At 38.2% G+C, this 21,593-nt stretch overlaps 1 protein-coding gene and 3 non-coding genes across 5 annotated transcripts; 3 read left to right on the forward strand and 1 right to left on the reverse strand.

The window, feature by feature from the left end:
- Positions 1-11,253: 11,253 nt before the first annotated feature.
- Positions 11,254-11,372, forward strand: LOC147302522 (5S ribosomal RNA). Its single transcript, XR_015127449.1, has one exon. It is a non-coding gene; the product is annotated as a 5S ribosomal RNA (ribosomal RNA).
- Positions 11,373-11,735: 363 nt separating this feature from the next.
- On the forward strand, positions 11,736-17,923 carry LOC147302523 (T-cell surface antigen CD2-like). Of its 2 annotated transcripts, XM_086282178.1 has the most exons (7): positions 11,736-12,223; positions 14,257-14,547; positions 14,769-14,848; positions 15,463-15,628; positions 15,743-15,799; positions 15,952-16,029; positions 16,673-17,923. In XM_086282178.1, the coding sequence occupies exons 1-7, from the start codon at positions 12,142-12,144 to the stop codon at positions 16,858-16,860; spliced, it is 942 nt and encodes a 313-aa protein (XP_086138304.1). In that variant the 5' UTR covers positions 11,736-12,141; the 3' UTR covers positions 16,861-17,923. The 2 variants fall into 2 exon arrangements, with proteins under 2 accessions (XP_086138304.1, XP_086138305.1); XM_086282179.1 differs by lacking the exon at positions 15,743-15,799.
- A 1,826-nt stretch (positions 17,924-19,749) lies between these two features.
- LOC147302524 (5S ribosomal RNA) lies at positions 19,750-19,868 on the reverse strand. The gene has a single exon (XR_015127448.1). It is a non-coding gene; the product is annotated as a 5S ribosomal RNA (ribosomal RNA).
- Positions 19,869-20,339: 471 nt separating this feature from the next.
- Positions 20,340-20,458, forward strand: LOC147302525 (5S ribosomal RNA). The gene has a single exon (XR_015127443.1). It is a non-coding gene; the product is annotated as a 5S ribosomal RNA (ribosomal RNA).
- The last annotated feature ends 1,135 nt before the right edge of the window (positions 20,459-21,593 follow it).

Consider the following 21,593-nt stretch of genomic DNA (forward strand, 5'->3'; position numbering starts at 1 on the left):
CCTCCTCGTCCTCCTCTCTTCTCTTCCTTTTTTAGGGAACAATCAAAGATTTTGCAGACATGGTATAAGTTTCTTAAGCACTGGTTTTAGGTAAGACCTGCAAACATCCTTGATATTACAATGACGTGATTCAGTTTAATTTAGTTTTATTTATATAGCAATAAATAAGAAAAAAAAAAAGTCAAATCGAGGTGCTTTATATTGTAAGATATATACCGTAGAATAATACAGAAAAAACTCCAACAGTTAGATGAGCAAGCACTTGGCGACAGTGGAGGGTGAGACTCAATTTTAACAGGAAGAAACCTCCAGCAGAACCAGGCTTCAAGAGGGGCGGCCATCTGCCTCAATGCATTGGTGGTTAGGGGAAGTAGACAGGACAATAGACACGCTGTCGCAGACAGAGAGAGATTATTAATAATTAATGATTCAATGCAGAGCGATTTAATAAACACACAGAGAGTGAAGAGGAAACACTCAGTATGTCAGATGTCTTCTGTGTTTTTAGGTGCTTAGCTATTGCTATTCTTTTTAGGTGAAAGAATAGCAATAAGCTAGCAATAAGCTATCCCCACACCCACCTGTGTGAGTCTGAAACCCAACAAGCAGCAAGCTGAGGGAAAAAGATGCATCTTGACATGTAGTTAATTGACCCAATAGTTCAACAAAAGAAGTCTCTGATCCAGTTTTGAAAAAAAATCTATTATTACCAGTGATTACAGGTAGTACGTGCCATACTTCCCACAAGCATAACTAAATGTCCTTATCACTGGGCGTCATTAGCGCTCTGTGGGTGTTGTTTCCACTGGTACAATATCGTGTCTTCACATGGAGTCTATAAAAAGACTCTACAAAGGCCTCTTCAAAAGTATAGCAGACCTGACTGAACAGCTCTCTGACAGGGGTTCTCTGAAAAGACTTCCCTGTAATTTAGATGCCACAGCGTCTGTCTTTTACTTTCATGCTAATGAAGTGATGCATGATACGTACGAGCCCGCTGAAGCAGAGGCTTAGCTGTGTGGCAGGAAATGTGGGCTGACTCTTCAAACCTCCCCGGCGACTCCCTGCACTCTAAAGCCTCACACTGCACATGTGATGTGCATGACGGATTTATATTTCACTTAATATCACAGGGATCTCTGCTGTTTAGGTCACACGCTTGTGCTTGTCGAAGGTCATGCACCTCTGGGACTCTGGGATCCACTTAAAAAAGGGGCCCAGGTGCTGCAGTTTAAATGTTCTCTTTAGTTTTAGGACAGTCTGTTTATCCCCCCCCCCATGATCCAAAAGTGATGACCACTCTGGTTTGACGCAGAACAGATGAAATAAATGATTGGCTGCGGTTATTTAAAGTATTTTCATATGATGATGAACTCATCCGAAATGCTCTGATTGGCTGTTGCAATCAATGTAGTGGATTGCGATTGGATGCTGGGGTGTCTAAAGGGGTTTGTGTCCATCTGATGTACAGACGTGTTGGACCGGAGCAGCGGAAAAATAACTGATCTATTTATAAAGGCCCATTTAACGGCAGAGGGTCATCTGTGCCCCTCAGAGGAAAAGAGTCAGTCTGTCTCCATCACAAGATCACATCAGGACTCGTGGAAAGAAGAGAAAAGCTGTGTTTCAAGTTGACAACAAATCAATTTTAACCACATATTAAACTGGGAATAATATAACCAGAAGCTGTTTTTACCTAAACCTCTGTTCTTCTTTTATATAAGCAAAACATTTCTACCGTTAAAAGCCTTGCAGAATAATAGATTTAAGAGTCATTAAATCGTTTAAAGTCTCTGGGTTTTAAAAATGCAGATCATTGCAGGCATTACGGGGTCAAAAGCGTACAAGGAAACCTCTGTGGTTCCAAAGACTGAAACAACCACACACTGACACAAAGTGACAACATGAAACAAAAGCTTGTAAATGTTATTAATATGATTTAAGCCTACTGGTTTCTCATTGTGAGAAGTGGACGCGGTTTTACACCAATTTATTCAGCTACTCACATAAATCCTGTTTGTGTAAATGTATAATTTATCCAGTATTAAAATCATAATACCTTATAGGTTCTTCATGTTTTCAGCAGCTGTTTGTACTGCATGCATGTGTAATGTAATGGCGCCACCCTGTGGACAACTGCGGCACTGTTAGAGCATCACTCTTTAGAGCTTTGTGTATTCTTATTAAAAGCTTTGTTGTCTTTACAGTAATGAGGAAAGATATTAAGTTCTTATGTTGCAAAGCATCAGCAGTAACCGAGCATTTGTCAAACTGTGAGTGTTTTTATGTCATCTTCAAAGCTACATTAATATTAACAGTCACACAGTGGAACAGCTGTGGAAACTGAAAACAGTGCAGGATGCTCAGCTGGCACCTTTTCTACTAGATCAGTAAACAAACCCGGGAAGATTTTTACAACTGCACATATTTTTTCTCAAGCTAGAAAAAGTTTGACAACCGCTGACCTAATTTAAGGTCTTTTCTTTTTGTTTTGTTTTGTTTTCATGGTATTTTTGATAAGCGATACGTGATATTGCTGTTGCTTCTTGTGGTTTTGGCTGACACAATGAGCTGTGCAAATGTTCACAAACGGTGACCCATCATGTTGAATTCACGTTATGTGAAAACATTTTAATCTGATAAATAGTTATGGAGATAAAAGTACTTCTAAAACTCTAAATGCTACTTAAAAAATACTTCAAACAGCAGGATTCAGTATTGGAAAAAAACCCATCAAAAGCAAAAACTGATGACATTTAACCTTGGACCCATTTCCTGTGATGCATGTTCAGTAATAGCTTTTCAAGATGTTATCAACTGACCAAATGTGATGTGCATATGCAGTTTACTACATAGGACAGACTGCTTTTTCTCCTGAGGTCTCGATACAAACTCAAAGGTTATGTAACTGAGTGAACTTAGACACTGGAGACCAACTTCTTCTTCATTTTGCCTTCCATGCCAACTGATATACTTGAAATTTGGGGATAATTGTATTGCACAAGGCACTGGAAATAATGGTTTTAGGATTGCAACAGTCATTTTGTCAAATCCTGCTTAACATTTCTGCAAAAAGCAGAGTTTTGTTCCCACACCAGCTGCATGTAAACACAGTTAAACGAAGTAACAAGTTTAAGTACAAAAAACAAAACCAAAAACAAACTGTCAGTGCTCTGTGATGTGAAACCCACACACTGAAACCAGTATATACAGGTACCTGTTAACCACAAGTGAGAAGTGACATTTTTTACCAAGTAATACTTTTCTACTCAAACGACTACAGGAAGGATTCTCACAGTATGCACACAGAGATGTTTATTTGTCTTAAATACACATAAAATACATCTGATCATAACTGGAAAAAGTCCTGACATTCCTAACATGCTCAAAAAAAGGAAATGACAAGATAATCATGTTTCACTGATATGGCTCAGAACAGGTAGTTATCAAAGAGCTGCAAGAACTGGTATAATGTAGTCGCTTCCTTTGTTATGTGTTTTGAGAATTGTAGCCTGCACACTGTAAACTACATTACAGTAGTTAAGTATAAAAGAAATAATAGCATGTATGACCTTTTCTAAGTTAGAATGAGACCGAAATTAACACAGTTGACATACCTGTCAAAGCTGAATAAAAGAGGACTGAAGAATTTTAAAGCACCTGTGGTGGTCTGTGACTTGACAAACCTGAGAGCTAACAGGTGTCTAACCTAGATTTCCCCTTGGTTTGCAGACATTTTTGGGTACAAACCCCAGATTAAAGGAAACATCAACGGTGCTGGGCAGAGAATGTGTAACTACAATTATTTTAGTTTTAGAAAATGTATTAGGTCTTATTATCATAGTAGGCCAGACAAAACCTAATATGAGAGCCATCACTAGTGATGTAGGGTTGTGCATTGTCCGTGTAGCAGAGAACATCCAAGCTATATCAGCACAGAATTTGTCCAAAGTGCAGCATGTAGATCATAAATAAAAGTGGACCCAAAATAGACCCCTGTGGAACTCCACAAGAAGTAGCAGCACAGGAACATGAGGCATGAGGCACCACATCACTGATGCCAGCACTGCTTCTCAGACATGTGAAGAAAATATTTTGGTCCACAGTATCAAAGGCTGAACTGAAGTCAAGAAAAATGAAAACAGAGAAGAACCCAGAGTCAGCAGCAAGCAGCAAACCTTTTGAGACCTTGACCTGAGAGTTTTCAGACCTACAATGAGAGCAAAGATCTGCTTTCTATTCATCAAATGAGTCTGCTAAGTCAGCGGTACCCAACCTTTTTTGGACCATGGACTGGTTTATGTCCAACAATATTTTCACGGACAAGCCTTTAAGGTGTTGCGGATAAATACAACAAATAAAAACAGTACCGGTACCAGTAAAAGGAAGATTTATTCATAACACATGGGAAAAGACCCATGTGTCCCATAACAATAAAATCTGATAAAACCATAAATTTCACACTCGAGCCTCAACTCTCGCGGCCCGGTACCAAACTACTCATGGACCGGTACCGGTGCAGATCGCTGCGTCAAGTGACAACAATCTTTTTTGAGATTTCTGGATAAAAATCAAATCTTGAACATAAACTCAGGGGATCGAGAGAGGGTTTCTTCAAAAAGGTAGACTGATATTTCAAATAGGAAAATCCCAGATCACAGAAAGTAGTTTATAATAATTAAAATATCAGAACCAGCTGTCCAGAACACACCTTTTAAAAACCAAGCAGTGCTACAGTTTGACAGGCAGGTGGAAGAATTAGAAAGCGTCATAGCATCTTCCAAGGTTTCTCTGAACTGATTTAAGATTTGGCTTTGTTGACTCAGCCTCAAACTTGGGATGGAATTCTGGAATTTTGTGATTAAATTAATCACTTTCACACTTTACTATGGAAGGACCAACGACTGATTTTTATTGATGGATAGCCTTGGTTAGCGATGAACTGTGACAGACTGATGTTCCTCGCTTCCCTAGTTATGGCAGAAGCAATTAATTTGCCCTTTTGCACTTCCTCTTGGCCTTTCTGCATTTCCTCTTCAAAATTCTTAATTCCTCATTGACATTCCTCCAGAATGGGGATATCAAAACCAAAATGCTTGTTAAATGATTGTTAAACGTGCTTACAAGCTCGTCTGTGGTGAAGTTGTGTTCGCTGTTGCTGAGATAAATGTAACATAACATAAATGTAACTCGAATTTAGTGAACAGGAGCAAATCATTGCAGATGATTTTGGGGTTTTGAGAAATAACTGGAATCTGGAAAGAGTGACATCATCCACACACACATCAGGAGATCACCAACTCAAATGTGTTCCCATCTTCATGGGCGAACATGCTTCCCCTGTTGCGTCTGATTAAAAGACTCTAAAGGTTCGATGAAATCAGAGCCAGATTCAGATGATGAAAGGAAACACAGATTGGCATTGAAATCTCTGAATAAGCACTGTCATAGTTTGTCATGATAAACCTGATCTGAAAATCCCCGCAGCAAACCAGAAGTCATCTGTATATTTACGTTTTTAAAAAAAAAACAACAACAACAATGCATTCAAATGAGTTTGTCACACAGTGGAAAATTGTGTTTTTATGTTTTGTTGTTTTGGACCATACTGTGTATTGGTACATAGTGTTGATTTTATTTGCATGATTTTATTGTGATATTTATATTGCATGGTTTTATCCTGATATTTATATTGAGTATTTTAGTGTTGTTGCATAATATTCTTTTAATCCACTGTGGACTGGCTGTGCATGGGACAAATTAGCTGATAGGGATCACATGCTGAGGCATGGGTGTGTCCAGAGGTGGCCTATCAGCTGTGTAAAGACCTTTTAAAAGCAGGCTAGCTGAGCACTGGAGGAGGAATGCTAGACGGCCAACGTGACATGGCGACCCAGTCCTGACAGCAAGGAACAGTAGGAGACAACGCGTGTGACTGGCAGCAGAGTCTCCACTGTCGTTTACTGGTTGCAGCTGGGTTGGTAGAGGGTTGCCATGGCTATAAGCCAGGGCCACTTCTGGGACCATTGTTCTGGCCTCCAGTTGTTATTTTACCTGGCACCAAAGCAAGGGGAGCTGTGGTGGCATCGCATGACAGATTCGGGTGCAGAACGCAAGCTGGGCTGGGATGTGATGGGCCCAGTGGAAGGGCAAGAGGATGGGAGGCTCCTCCTCGTCTGCCAAAGACAAGGCTGGAGTGGACTCTGCTCTAAAGAAGGAATTCCTGGCCTGCTGGTGGACCCATAATGAACATGTGGCATAATTATATCAGGGGGGTTTAGTGAATGTAGAAAATGGTAGTTTTATGGGTTTTATTTAGTAGATTTTAAGCGTGTTTTTATTTGTGCTTTCTGGCTGGGAAATAAACTGTTTCCGATCAGACCTGCTTCATCTCTGTGCCCTTGGTATCTGACTCGCTTGCTCCCCCTTGGATTTTAAAGAATCGTTCTTTTTAGCATGACATTCTGGCGGGACCGCTTTAGTGTCTGCGTGTTACAAGTATATAACAAAACACGTAAAAATACAGGATGGCAACATCCTTGCAGCTAGGAAAACAATCTGTGGATGCTTCGTGATTGCACTGAACTTCTTTGCATTTGCCAAGTAGTTGCAGTGAAAAAGTGGCCGCTCAGAGGTTGAGTGTGCAGTACAATCTCTGTATGAACACTTTTGATTGCAAGGCAATTGTAAGTCACAATTCACAATTGTGACTTGGTTCCAACCTAATACCAAGTAAGCACCACTTGCCACCTCCAACATCTTACTGCACATGCTAAAGGATCTGAGCTTCTCCAAGAAACAGTCCTGTCGCCCACTTCTTGTACACAACATCACTGTTGGTCCTTGAATCAAGTTTGTCATTTGTGAGTAAAAGTTAACAATAAGTACCTGTAGCTGGCCACTGTTTCCAGATCCTCACCCGTGGTATTAATGGGCTTTGTTTTTTTCCTCCAGTAGTTAACCACCATCTGTTTGCCTCGTTGACATTCAGAAGTAGGTGACTGCAACCACCACAGTGTCATCAGAGAACTTCTGCAGGTGGCGTGTGCTAGTGTTATGCCGGAAATTTGAGGTTTACAGACTAAACGAGAATGAGACCAGTACCATCCTCTGTGATGCCCCAGTAAAGCTAACTAACCACACCAGACAGGGAAGCCCACATTTGTACAAACTGAGGCCTCTCTCACTGACAGTTAGTAACCCAGGAGACAGTAGATGTGGTGACACCAATCCTGAGCAGTAAAAGTGGTTAGATGGTACATAAGGCAGTAGAAACACCCCCAAAACAAGTTCCTCACAATGGCACCAGCAACATGCAGGTGAGAGTGAGCACAGGTAAATAACAGCATCATCCACCCCCATAAGATGCTGGTAAGCAAACTGATGGGACACCAAAATGACCTTAAATTTAAAAACAAAATTCCATAACTTTATTTAACATATTAAAACACTTTTTTAGTTTATAACATCATAATGGGATATTCAATTTCATCTCTAGTTTCATTTCATTTACTTTCCTTACAGAGTGATAATTAAAAAACTAAATTTATCACCCAAATTAGGACAGGACAGGACCTCTTGAACATCTCTAACTGGAGATCACAGATTATATTTAAATATATTTGCTGAGGCAAGAAAACTTAAAAAGCACAGTCTTTGTTCTAAGTGTCACATTTGCTTTGTTCTTTATCTATGAAAGCAGACAAGGCCTCTTGTATCACGCACATGTGATGATGCCATGCTCTGACAGGAAACAGCCTCTAAAATGGAAAGCGGCTGTTAGCTGAATGTGATGAGAATGGTGAAGAAGAAGATGGCTTCTGCTGCCACCATCGCTGTGGTTCTGCTCTGCTGCTTCATCACTGCCTCCACAGGTACGCTACACTTCATCTCTGTATGCTGTCAGGTGTAGTTTTTGCAGACTGAATAATGTTTTAACACATCACAGACACTTGATCTGTTGCTATGTAGCATGCAGTGTTTTATTACTGCACTGCATGAGTAATTCTACTTATTTTTAAAATATCAGTCTTTACATAAAGACATTCGATTCCATAAAAAATACATTTACATGTTGAGTAACATAATCCATGTAGTTTATAGTCAACCACACACAGTGTTCCTCTGCTTCACCTCCATGTGTGGAATCTATAAGTCATGAACTGCATCACTTCACTTCTTCTTAGTTTTACTTTGAATGTTTTGATTATGCAGCTGTAAAACTTTGGCATTTTTCAGGAAACACATTTTCATGCAGGAGTTACAGGGAAGTGGTAATGGTCGTTGGCAGGCATTCAGAGGCCTCAATGGTTCGCACTGTTGAGTACCACTTGTGGTTAAGATCATTAAGGGGCGGGTTAAGAAGAACAAACTGAAGTCATGTTTAGCTTACGTTTAAATGAGCATGGTGGTCAGAAGAGAAACAACAATAAGATGCTGCTGAAACAGCAAGGTTTGACTTTGTATGTCTTCATTATTTTATTACATAAGATGGAAAATAATCCCGAGTGTAAAACAAAATAAACCGAGTTGTTAATTTAGCCACACTTGACTGCTGTTGGCAATCATTCTCTTTTTCTCGTGTTTTAAAGTTAAGCTCGATAATAAGTTGAGATGTTTACAAAACACTCAGAGCCTCGACCCACTGATTAAAAATATGAAATATGTTTAAGAATCATAATTCTGCTATTATAAATGTGTTTACTGATTTTTATTAGTTCTTAATGTTGTGTTCATTAATTGTCACCACACACAAAATGAAAAAGAACAAAAACATTCATATATTTTGGCTGAACTTTGCACTGGAAAACCCAAAACGAAAAACAAAACGAATAAAACAAAATACACCCACAAACAAGCATTGGATAATTAAACAATCAAACCCTGGGACAATTGTATGTTCTTTATAGGACTGTTTTGTTGTTGAACTCTGAGCCTTCAAATAATCCACAAATTGTGGGGTTTTTTTCCCACAGAATGAAAACATTTGTATGATCAAATGATTTATGGATGGTAAACAGTTGGCAGAAAAAGACAAGACGCTGACAAGAGTAGGCAAAGACGTGGTAAACGCCCATTTCTCTTGCAATATTTCTAACACCATCGGCTCTGAGATCAGTCTGCCTGTTCAACAAATCTGCTATAAGCCCGGTAAGTATTACTTAATTACTATCAGCTGTACAAATGTTCAAATTTGCCTTTTTCAAATCTTCATGAACTGAAGTAGTCATTGTATTGAGCTCATATCATATTAAGATTCTTTTCTTCTTCTCTTGTTTTATTCCTGAAGTTTTTCCCTGAAACAATGACAGAAATCTGGCTTTTACTGGGTTGTGGAGCAGGTATGTTGTGTCTTCTGTGTAATCCTTACATTTTAACATGTGTGGCATTGCTGAAATGCAGAGCAATTAAGCTTGAAGCAATGAACACAGGATTCAAATACATAAACTCTTTACTTTACATGTCTAATACAATTTATTTTCATCCTCATCAGTTACTCTTCTGATCATCCTAATTGTCATCGTTTGTTGTGTCAGCACCAGACCAAAAGAGCATGTGCTGCCAAACGGTGAGAATTTATTTGTTTATTTTTAGTTATTTTAAAACCACTGCATATAATATGTTAGTTACTTAAGAAGCTTCATTTCAGTCTAATCTTCTGAAAGGTTACTTGTGGAGCTCCCCAAGGTGCAGTGCTAGGACCACTATATTTATATTTAGACTTAAGGTAGCAGGTTAAAACATTTCAGACTGCAGATGATTTAAATATATTTTGAAAATATTGTTAAATTATGGACGAGGCATCTAAACCTGATCTTTCAAAAAACCCATGCTGCAAATGGAAGCAATGCTCTTACTTATTCAAAATAATAACACTTAAATGGAAGGTTTATTTTTTTTAAATTTTACTGACATAATGATTTAGCGGCCTAAAACTGCAGGGTCACATATCTACAGAAATCACCTCTGTCGTGTCACATAGGATGGGTGGGGGTGTCGGGGTCTGATCCAAATTCCACATGAACCATGTAACTCCAGCACACCACAACATTGTCTTAGTTGTGTATGTTTACTGCAAAGGAGATCAAATTATTTTTATTTATCCTTTTTAAAAAAAAATCCTTTTGTGTTTAGTTGACACAACCCCATCAAAGCCATTTTCTCAGTAATACCAACACTTTAAGAGATGATGATATATTTGTTGCTGATTTTGTACCACTGGACATAATATAAAATAAATCTAATATAAGATTCGTATAACCAAAGTTCAGACGATGTGCAGACGCTTGCAGTGATTAAAAACTGCACGGGGAAGTCATAAGTCACATTTATAGTAGTAGAACGTGTGGGCCGCCTCCCAAAACCTCTTCAGTGATTCCCTTTAAAAATGTCAAACCTAAAATGACACAACTGTATATTTCTGGATTTATAATTCATTTATTATTACAGAGGGTTCTGCTGCTGACACACAGTCTGGCAATGCGTCCAATCAAAGGCTCTGGACCTTCATGAAGATATATATGAATCTCCAGTAAGTGTTCCTCAACCTCACCATTACCTCAGGCTCCTTCTCCATCAGAGAGGTGATGCTCTGGGTATTTAAAGCCAGTGTTACCAGCCGGAGATCGGACCAGAGCCTCCACCCCAAACTGCTGCCGAACACCTGCAATAGCTCCTGTTGGTGGTCGGTCCACCAGAGATTAATTTTAATAATAATTTCTAATTTAACAGTCATTTTATTTTTTTAATACAAATTTTTGAATATGATGGCACATAAAGGTCTTTAAATGTATGAAATGTGTATGTATGTCTGTAAATTATTAAGTGACCTGTACAGTGATTGATTTACATCTTAAGATGTATGTTTTATCTTTGTTTTAATTAAGTTAAATTAAGTTAAATCATTGTTACTTTTTCTGACATTAAACATAAGTAAACAAGTAATAAAACACAGATTTAGATTTTTTTTTAATGCAAAAAAAAATTGGATAATTACAAGTGTGCCTAATTTAGCAGTTTCTGTCTATTTTAAAATGTAAACTGTGACGTGTATATAAATAAAATGAATGGGTACACACAAAATCCAAATAAGATTTTGAAATCCATAATAATCTGTTTTAAGCAGGAATAAATAACAAGTTAATGTTTCAACTCATTGTTGGGTGTCTTCCTCTCGTGTACTCACATGTATTAGAATTGTTACATAGGACATTTTTGTCAGCCTCAAAAAGGCAGTTTCGGACGTCCTTTCTCGCTTACGGCCATACCACCCTGAACACACCCGATCTCGTCTGATCTCGGAAGCTAAGCATGGTCGGGCCTTGTCAGGACTTGGATGGGAGACCGCCTGGGAATACCAGGTGCTGTAAGCTTTTGCACTTACACACAAACTGCAGAGGGCAAAGCTACTCACTCCCTACCTCAATAACAATCATTAGTACTCAGTTGGTATCCTTCATGATAACATTTTCTGCATCAACGTCCAAACAGGAGTACTTAAAAGTTTCAGTGACAACATGATGCAGAGTTTGAGCTCTGACTCACATTCAGCTTATCTCAATAACCCATTAATCTTGCTTCATGGGACACCCCGAATCTCCTGAAATTAAGAATACACACTTTATTGGCCACATTACACTCACAGAGGTGTTTATTTTCAATTATTTAAAATAAAATACACTTTTAATTTTACAAAATAATGATGGAATATTCATTTTCTTTGCTTGACAGTGAAAGGAAAAACACCAACAAAAAGGACGCTGTAGCAGTAACAAGAAAAATCAGTTTGTATTATCAGATTTTAAGAAGAAGTCATTTCAGAAAAACATACATTTATATTTTATGTCTAAATTACAAATTATCACCCAAATTACGACAGTTTGTAGTTGAGTTTTCGGTTACCTCTTGAACATCTCTAACTGGAGATTATATTTAAATATATTTGCTGAAGCAAGAAAACTAAAAAAGCAAAGTCTTTGTTCTAAGTGTCACACTTACTTTGTTCTTTATCTGTGAAAGTAGACGAGGCCTCTTGGATCACTTCCCTTCAAAACCATACATGCGCACGCACGTAAACATGATGATACCATGCTCTGACAGGAAACAGCCTCTAAAATGGAAAGCGGCTGTTAGCTGAATGTGATGACAACAGTGAAGAAGAAGATGGCTTCTGCTGCCACCATCGCCGTGGTTCTGCTCTGCTGCTTCATCACTGCCTCCACAGGTACGCTACACTTCATCTCTGTATGCTGTCAGGTGTATTTTTTGGTGAACTGTATAAGCAATTAGCTTTAAAATCCAAAGTTTATGGCTTTAATTTCAAATGTTAAGTGTCAAAATTCAAATGTTTTTGAAAGATAAAATCATTTATAAGTGTTTAGCTGCACACTGAATAATTTTTTAACACATCACAGACATTTGATCTGTTGCTATGTAGCATGCAGTCCTTTTTTTCTGTAAGAAGCTCCCACTAAAAAGCTCCTACGTAAAAATGCCTTCATTTAGTTGTAGTTGATGAACTAAAGCATAAATATAATTATTTTATTTAAAAACTTAGATTCAATTTCATCTCGTTAATTGTTTATTATTCTGCGCTGTCATTTACCATCATCAACAGTTTGTTTCGTACTTATGAAATGCAAATTTGGCTTCATTCCTCAATTGAGGACTCAGAAACTGAACAGTGCTGACTAAAAAGAAAAACTAGTTTGTCTTCACTGGACTGGACTTAATTAAAGTTATCACTGTCTTTACATAAAGACTTTCGAATTAAAAAAAAATCATTTAAATGATGAGTAACAAAATCCACGTAGGTTGAAGTCAACCACACACAGAGTGGGGCGTAGCGCTGCAGCGCTTCACCCCACTCTGTGGAATCTATAAGTCATAAACTGCATCACTTCACTTCTTCTTAGTTTTACATTGAATGTTGTGATTATTTCAGCACTATTTACAGGAATAAGTGATCTTCACACGATGTCAGTGATGCCTTTTGACAGTTTTCTTTGCAGGTCATGCATCATGTTGACTGGTTGTGTTTGAATTTTACAATCTTTACAATTTTTACCAAAAAAAAAAAAAAGACATTCTCACATGACAGTTATAAAGATAAATGCCTTTTTGTCTTTTCTGCAACTGTAAAGTTGTGAGAGGCATTTTTTAGGAAAGGCATGCAAGAGTCACAGGGAAGTGGTAACGGTCACGGGCAGACGCTCAGAGCTCTCTGGGTTAGAGTCTTGAGAACCGCTTGTGGTTAAGATGGAGAGAAACAGAAAACTTATGGTTAAAATTTTAAAAGATAATGCCTTTTCTCTTCCTTTTTTGCTGCATGAAAGGTGTGGGGCAATTACCCACGAGTCACTTTGTGACTGCCTCTGAACAAAGGCACTCAACCAGCTTTGACTAGTGTCTCAAAATTAGTGATAACAAGAAGCTTATTTTCTTGTTATCACTTTGGAAAATATTAATGTTGTGACTCTTGAGCAGACGACTGATATAACCTCTGATTTCCTGTGGGTTCCCCTAATAGAAAATGAAACTGTCAAGTTGTTCAGTGATTGCAAAATCCATTTTACTGAGTACGTCTAATTGTCTTCTCAGTGTCTCATAATCATGAAGAAATGCCATGTGCCTTTAAAAAATATTATCTGGTGCTCCCAACTGACGACAAACTAAAGTTAGGTTTAGTTTATGTTTAAATGTGCACAGTGGTCTGAAGAGAAACAACAGGATATGAGATAACAATCATTGAGCCTCAGTGATCTGTCCTATCATAGACATTTGTCAGCTACACAGCGAGTGTATAAACTTGTTGTAGCGCACGCACAAATGTAGCAGATTAAAAGAACTCAACCTACGCAGAGATCAATCTAAAAACGTGATCATCTTCTACAGTAGTCGACTTTTATTGGGAAGACCAAAAAAGACAAAAACCTTATTCTGAAATATCAGCTGATTGTCAGTGATTTATCAAATTAAAACAACGTATCGAACATCTCCTGATGGGTTTTTAGTAATTTCTTACAAAAAAGCCACTCAGAGACATTTGGACATGCAGGAAATGTGTTTAATGCTGTGCACAAAGTCATTAGTTTTGGTATATTTATGTTTACAGCCTGCTAATGTCCCCTCTAAGTTAGAAATATTTTACAATTTGCAAACAGAATGTAAATGTTAGTGCCTGATACTTTCTTTGTGCATTGTGATCTCTTTACAGCTAACATGGCTAATCTCTTTCTTCATCTTTCTGTTTCAAAGGCTCTCAGGATGATTGTGCGTACGCTGCAACAGGATCAAGCTTTACTGTGCCACTTAGATATAAGTTGAAGGAATCAGATAACCTGAGATGGTTCAAGGACACAAGCGTAATCTTTAATCGCAGACAGAAACAGGTGATGAGAGGGAAAAATGATGATGTTGATTCAACTGGATCACTAAAGCTGACAAAACTGACCAAAGACAAGTCAGGACAATACAGACCAGAGGTTCACAACACAGAGGGAGTGAATGTGGTGGGAAATTTACCAAGTGTGCATTTGTGTGTATTAGGTAAGTAACAACACATTATACATACATTCATTTTGGTAATACAAATGTATAGCAAATGTTTTATCTGTTTCTATGTTAGTCACACATTTAACCCACAGAAAACTGCTGGTTTATTGATATACTAAAGTTACTGTCTAATTTTGTCATGCAGTCTTATTACTTTTTTAATGTATTATCAGCAGTTCATATAATGTTGATATAATCAAATTTTCTTTACTCAGACCGTGTGCAGAAGCCCAATGTGACGATGACGTGTACAGGCGATAAGACAAGAGTCAGTTTTACTTGCAGTGTTGGTCAGGTGAGGACAATATTTCATGTTTTATTGATATTTCCATGTAGTGAGTTCCTCAAACAACTTATAATTAAGCTGCTGAAGAATCTGTGGACAAAGGTCTCATTTCCCCTCCACTGAAACCAAGCAGTTGAACTGTGTTGACTGTAAAATGCAGCTGAAACAGCAAGATTTATGTGCACATATTATTTTAATATATAAAATGGGATACAGCTAATCTAATTTCAGCTGAATTTGGCTTCTGTTGGCAATCATTCTCTTTGCCTCATGTTTTAAAGTTTGATTAATTAAGTTTAGTTTAGTTTTTTACAAAAGACACAAAGACAACGACCCACTGATTAAAATGCTGAAATGTATTTAAGAATTTGTCTGTCAAATTATTAATTCCACAGTTAATTGTACAGAGTCACCACACACACAAAAAGAAAAATACTCTTATATTCTGAGCCGTGCACTGGAAAAACAAGAAAAACAAAATGAAACAAAAAACTACACACACACACACACACACACACACACACACACACACACACACACACACACACACACACACACACACACACACACACACACACACTCTAAGCCTTCAACTAATCTACTAATTGTGTTTTCTCCCACAGAATGAGAAGATTGAATGGTTTAAGGATGGTAAACAGTTGGCAGAAAAAGGGAAGACGGTGACGAGAGTAGCCAAAGACGTGGCAAACTCCCATTTCTCTTGCAATGTTTCTAACACCATCGGCTCTGAGATCAGTCTGCCTGTTCAACAAATCTGCTATAAGCCTTGTAAGTATTACTTGCTGTCAACTCTGCAAACGTTTAAATTTGCCTTTTTCCAAATGTTCGTGAGCTCATATCATAATAAGATTCTTTTCTTCTTCTCTTGTTTTATTCCTGAAGTTTTCTCTGAAACAATATTTGGAATTAGCATCTGGGTTTTAGTGGGTGGTGGAGCAGGTATGTTGTGTCTTCTGTGTAATCCTTACATTTTAACATGTGTGGCATTGCTGAAATGCAGAGCAATTAAGCTTGAAGCAATGAACACAGGATTCAAATACATAAACTCTTTACTTTACATGTCTAATACAATTTATTTTCATCCTCATCAGGTATTGTTCTGATTTTGATCCTAATTGTCATCGTTTGTTGTATCCGGATCAGACGAAAAAAGCATGTGCGACTAAACGGTGAGATTTTATTTTTATTTTTTTAGTTATTTTAAAACCACTGCATATAATCTGTTAGTTACTTAAGAAGCTTCATTTCAGTCTAAACTTCTGAAAGGTTACTTGTGGAGCTCCCCAAGGTGCAGTGCTAGGACCACTATATTTATATTTAGACTTAAGTTAATGTAATGGTAGCAGGTTAAAGACATTTCAAACTGCAGATGACTCAAATATATTTTGAAAATATTGTTAAATTATGGACGAGGCATCTAAACCTGATCTTTCAAAAAAGCCATGCTGCAAATGCAAGCAATGCTCTTTCTTATTTAAGATGATAACACTTAACTGGAGCCTTTTTTTAAATTTTACTGACATAATGATTGAGCGGCCTAAAACTGCAGGGTCACATGCAGTCTGATCCAAACTCCACATGAACCATGTAACTCCGGCACACCACAACGTTGTCTTAGTTGTGTATGTTTACTGCAAAGGAGATCAACTTATTTTTATTTATCCTTTTATTTATCCTTTTGTGTTTAGTTGACACAACCCCATCAAAGCCATTTTCTCAGTAATAGCAGGTTTTACCTTTTTTCTTACCAACACTTTAACAGAGGATGGTGTTTCTCCGGGTCTGATTTGTAATATATGCTTATTTTAACAGATGAGAGGGAGCTTTATTTGCAGTGGAGCAATCAAGAACAGGAACAGCCTGATTATTATGACCACCGCTACCTGCAGCAACTACCTGGCAATACCAGCAATATGGCTGAAAACAGCAACTCGCCGAGCAACATCCCGAAACCTGGCATCTGTACACACTGTGGCCTGAAGAGAGACGACTTGAAATAATGCAATCACCAGCATCCAGCCTCAGCTATAAGTCATTTATGTTTTTCAGCTTCGTGTTAAATGGATAAACTGGCTGCACACAACAAATTGGCAGATTAAAGGAAATGACCTCAAATACACAGTCTGAATAAATAATAATGAGCATGTGGTTGACATGAAGTGACTAAACCAGATGTACGAACCTTAATCTGAAATACCAGCTGATTATCAATAATTTATTGAACTAAAACACCATCAAAACATCTCCAGACTTTGTTGTTTTGTAAGTAGATTTAAAAAAAAAAAAGTTACCCAGAGAAAGTGGGACAGACAGGAAGTCGGACTGTTTACATCTTCTGTAGTAACTCAGGCCGTACAATGTGGGCGCCTTTGTAAAGAATGACTGTTTAATCTTTGTGTCAGTACATTAAGAGCTTTCTGCTCTCTTTGCTCCTTGTTTTGAAGGAAAATATGCTCTTCTCGGTGGGAAGGGTTCATGCTGTATATTTGCTGTGAGAGTGAAAGTTCAGGACTTGCGTATTTTCATGTGTTTTTTCTTCTTTCAGATTTAAAGATTCCCACAACTGTGCACTGGACAATATATTTGTTGCTGCTTCTGTACCACATGGTGGATGTATATAAAATCCATATAATCAAAGTTCAGATCATGTGCAGATGCTTGCAGTGATTAAAAAGTGCACAGGGAAGTCATAAGTCACATTTATAGTAGTAGAACGTGTGGGCCGACTCCCAAAACCCTTCCAGTGATTCCCTTCACTGTAAAACATCAAACTCCAGGTGTGATGTGAATTGTAAAATGTCACAACTGTGTTTGTAGTAGCCTATGTGCACGTGCATGTGTAATGTAATGATGCCACCTTGTGGACATCTGCATATACTGACAGCATATCACTGTTTATGACTTGATGCATTGCTCAATGATCCAGGTAAGGAAATCTCAAAAAGTTGATTCTGTTCATCTGGACGTAGCGTTGTCAGTGGGAGAAACGTTTCGTCACTCATCCAAGTGACTTGTTACATTTGATCCAGTTTAAATAAAAAATGAGACAGAAAACAGATTAAGACTCAGAGTTTGCTGCACATATGTGTACAAATGGTTGGTTTTTTGTACTGTTTTTATCAATAAATGTCAGCAACAAAGGACATACACCCATGTGTGTTGATTTCTCCCTAAGATGGCAAACTGAAACACTGAAACACTCCACTCCCCCACCCCCTCAATCACTCAGTGAGTGATTGAGGGGGTGGGGGAGCTGCTAAAAGCGGTGAGCTTCCTTTTGTGTTTCATCTTGATGCATTCTCAATCATCCAGGGAAACAAATCTCCAAAAGTCACCAACTTGGAGTGTTTCAGTTTGCCATCTTAGGGAGAAATCAACACACATGGGTGTATGTCCTTTGTTGCTGACATTTATTGATAAAAACAGTACAAAAAACCAACCATTTGTACACATATTTACAAATGGCCTGCTGAGTGGTGCATGGAGCAAGTTTTGGGTGGCTTGCGACCTAAAATCCAAGTACACAGATGCAAAAAAAATCAGGCCACTGTGCGATGTGTTCACTGCTACAGGTACACATGTGGTAAATGCAGACGACAGATACCGTGGCAGTGCCAGGATTGTGAGTGATTGCTGAAAATGTTGAAATGTACTCACTCACTTTTTATCATTATTTGTAAATATGTGTACAAATGGTTGGTTTTTTGTACTGTTTTCATCAATAAATGTCAGCAACAAAGGACATACAAAGGACATGTGTTGATTTCTCCCTAAGATGGCAAACTGAAACACTCCACTCCCCCACCCCCTCAATCACTCACCCCCACTCCCCTCCCTCCAGAATTCCTAGGTAACGACCTAATATACATATGAACGACTCCAGCATTTGACTGACTGCTCTCCGGCTTTTAAAGGTAGAAACGCAAAATGATGACTCCGCGGTCAATTTAGCCAATTTAGCTTCCACTTCCACCATTTGACTGCTCTCGGGTTTTATAGGTAGAAAGGTAGAAGCCTGGGGATGCTAGTGTTAAAGGATGAAAGGATGTGGACAGAGTAGTTGGACAGTACACTACAGGACACACATCATGGAAAAGAGGGATTTGAATTGAACAGACAGCTCAGATTAGACTTCATGGATCTACAGGTTGATCTACGTATACATGAAGTATGAATTCCTCACTCACTGTCTTACTTATCTGAGGAGGGGAAGGGTCTGTCAGCTAATAACAGTCACACTTATTTGATTTCAGTTAGTGTTGCAACTCAAAGTGTTTAGGAAGCACGGGCACATAATGAGGCTAACTTTCTGTCCTACAATACACACTAGAATAACTGTAAATGTCTCTCAGATTTCCAGGTTAAAATAAATAATGTCTGTGTATTTGTTTTGAATATATCATGATTAAACACATAGATAGACAGTTGTACTAGCTGATATTTTGGGTTTTATACACCAAAATATAAGAATACATTATAAACTTATATCAAATCACTGTGCAGACTCTGTGCTCTCGGCCACTTTGACTCTGTCCTGTAATAAATTACTATCTTTTAATAATGATACATTTACTACTTTATCACAGCTAAGTGCTGAAACTACTAATTACTAAATAACTTTATTTTGTACTTTCACATCAAACTGATAACAATAATAATAATTTCGGATAACTTTATCATTTATGGTGGACTTCTTTCCATGGATACTGTTACCGATAAAATAACTGTTTCACTGGTTTCTCTTGCCTCACACTAAAACAAATGTTAGAAATTTGATTATTTATTTTGTTGGGCTGATTATCATGCGGAATACAAATTTAATAGCATAGAGTAATGTTGAGAGACTGAGTGAACACCCGCGCCCTCTGCAGTTTGTGTGTAAGTGCAAAAGCTTACAGCACCTGGTATTCCCAGGCGGTCTCCCATCCAAGTACTGACCAGGCCCGACCCTGCTTAGCTTCCGAGATCAGACGAGATCGGGCGTGTTCAGGGTGGTATGGCCGGCAAATGTCACACACTTTGATATATATTATTGTGCTAAGCTTCATAGTGTGTGAATGTGTGTGTGAATGGGTGGATGACTGGATGTGTAAAGCGCTTTGGGGTCCTTAGGGACTAGTAAAGCGCTATACAAATACAGGCCATTTACCATATCGTTAGCTTCATAGCATAATTGCCTAAGTCATTTGACTAAGTCAATGACTTAGGCACTTATGCTATGAAGCTAACGATATGTTACAGCGAAACATGCAAACCTTAACTGCAGCTTCAAATTTGAGCTGCAAAAACGCTTTTCCAGCAGTAATATCACGATAAGAAGACATGTTCAGTGTTAAAGTGACAGAGGACGATTTGGAAGTCAAACATTTTTGTCGCTTTTTCTAGACTTTCACTTATATATAGAACATAAAAATGTAAGTGCGTACGTGTGTGTGTCATCACAGCATGTTTAAAAAGGCTGTTTCTGTGCTCTTCCCTCGCTTACGGCCATACCACCCTGAACACGCCCGATCTCGTCTGATCTCGGAAGCTAAGCAGGGTCGGGCCTGGTCAGTACTTGGATGGGAGACCGCCTGGGAATACCAGGTGCTGTAAGCTTTTGCACTTCGACACGCAAACTGCAGAGGGCGCTGATGCTCACTTCCTCAACACCACTTACATCACACCCATTCACATCACATGTTAACATGAGGTGGAACGAAATTATGTACTTTATCTATGAGAGCAGACGAGGCCTCTTCCCTTCAAAACCACACATGCCCACTCACATAAACATGATGATGCCATGCTCTGACAGGAAACAGCCTCTAAAATGGAAAGCGGCTGTTAGTTGAATGTGATGAGAACGGTGAAGAAGATGGCTTCTGCTGCCACCATCGCTGTTTCTGCTCTGCTGCTTCATCACTGCCTCCACAGGTACGCTACACTTCATCTCTGTATGCTGTCAGGTGTAGTTTTGTTGTATTTGAGGGAGTTTTAAATGAGCGATCAGGTTGACATTTCAAAGTTCATGTAGATGCAGTAAATGAGATAAAACATCAAACAATTGTGCTTCTTTTAAAAAACGGATCATTATATTTACAAATTACAAGTATCATTCACCCAAAAGTGACCCACCAAATAAACTGTAGTAATCCTGTACTACACAAAGAATGAAAGTGTTCATTATTGGACTAAATGAGTAACTCTAATTATTTGAAACATCACACTGCCTCATCATAGTTCTTGTGATTACAGTCACTTGTCTCCCTGTCAAGCAAAAACGTTTATATGCGATCTTCACGTGATGTATTGTTGTCTGTCATCGCTGATGCTTTTTTGACTGTTTTCTTGGTGAGACCATGCATTACTTGGGCTTCATGAAATTAAGCACATTCCCACATGACAGTTATAAAGATAAATACTTTAATTCTTTTCTGCACATGTAAAGTTATGAAAGGGATTTTCCAGAAAACAACATTTCATGCTAAATGAAAGGTTTAGAGCAAGTGGCTCTGAAAAAAGACACCCAACCAGTTTTGAGTAGTGTGTCAGAATGAACGTAGAGGCTTACTTTCTTATTATTACTGAGGAAAATAATCATAAGATGATTGATTTCCTGTTCCCTTGACAGAAAGTGAAACTCTGATAAAGCGACTTAGTGATTGCAAAATTCATTTTACTGAGAACTGTTTTTGCACATTTGGTATATTTGTTTTCTTTGCAATGTCATGATGATTGTCGTGATCTCAAA

The sequence above is a fragment of the Aulonocara sp. 'chitande type north' Nkhata Bay genome, linkage group LG23, assembly GCF_057382095.1.
Source record: "Aulonocara sp. 'chitande type north' Nkhata Bay isolate Kocher_YH1m ecotype deep benthic linkage group LG23, A_spYH_male_GT1.1, whole genome shotgun sequence".
Classification (NCBI taxonomy): Eukaryota; Metazoa; Chordata; class Actinopteri; order Cichliformes; family Cichlidae; genus Aulonocara; species Aulonocara sp. 'chitande type north' Nkhata Bay.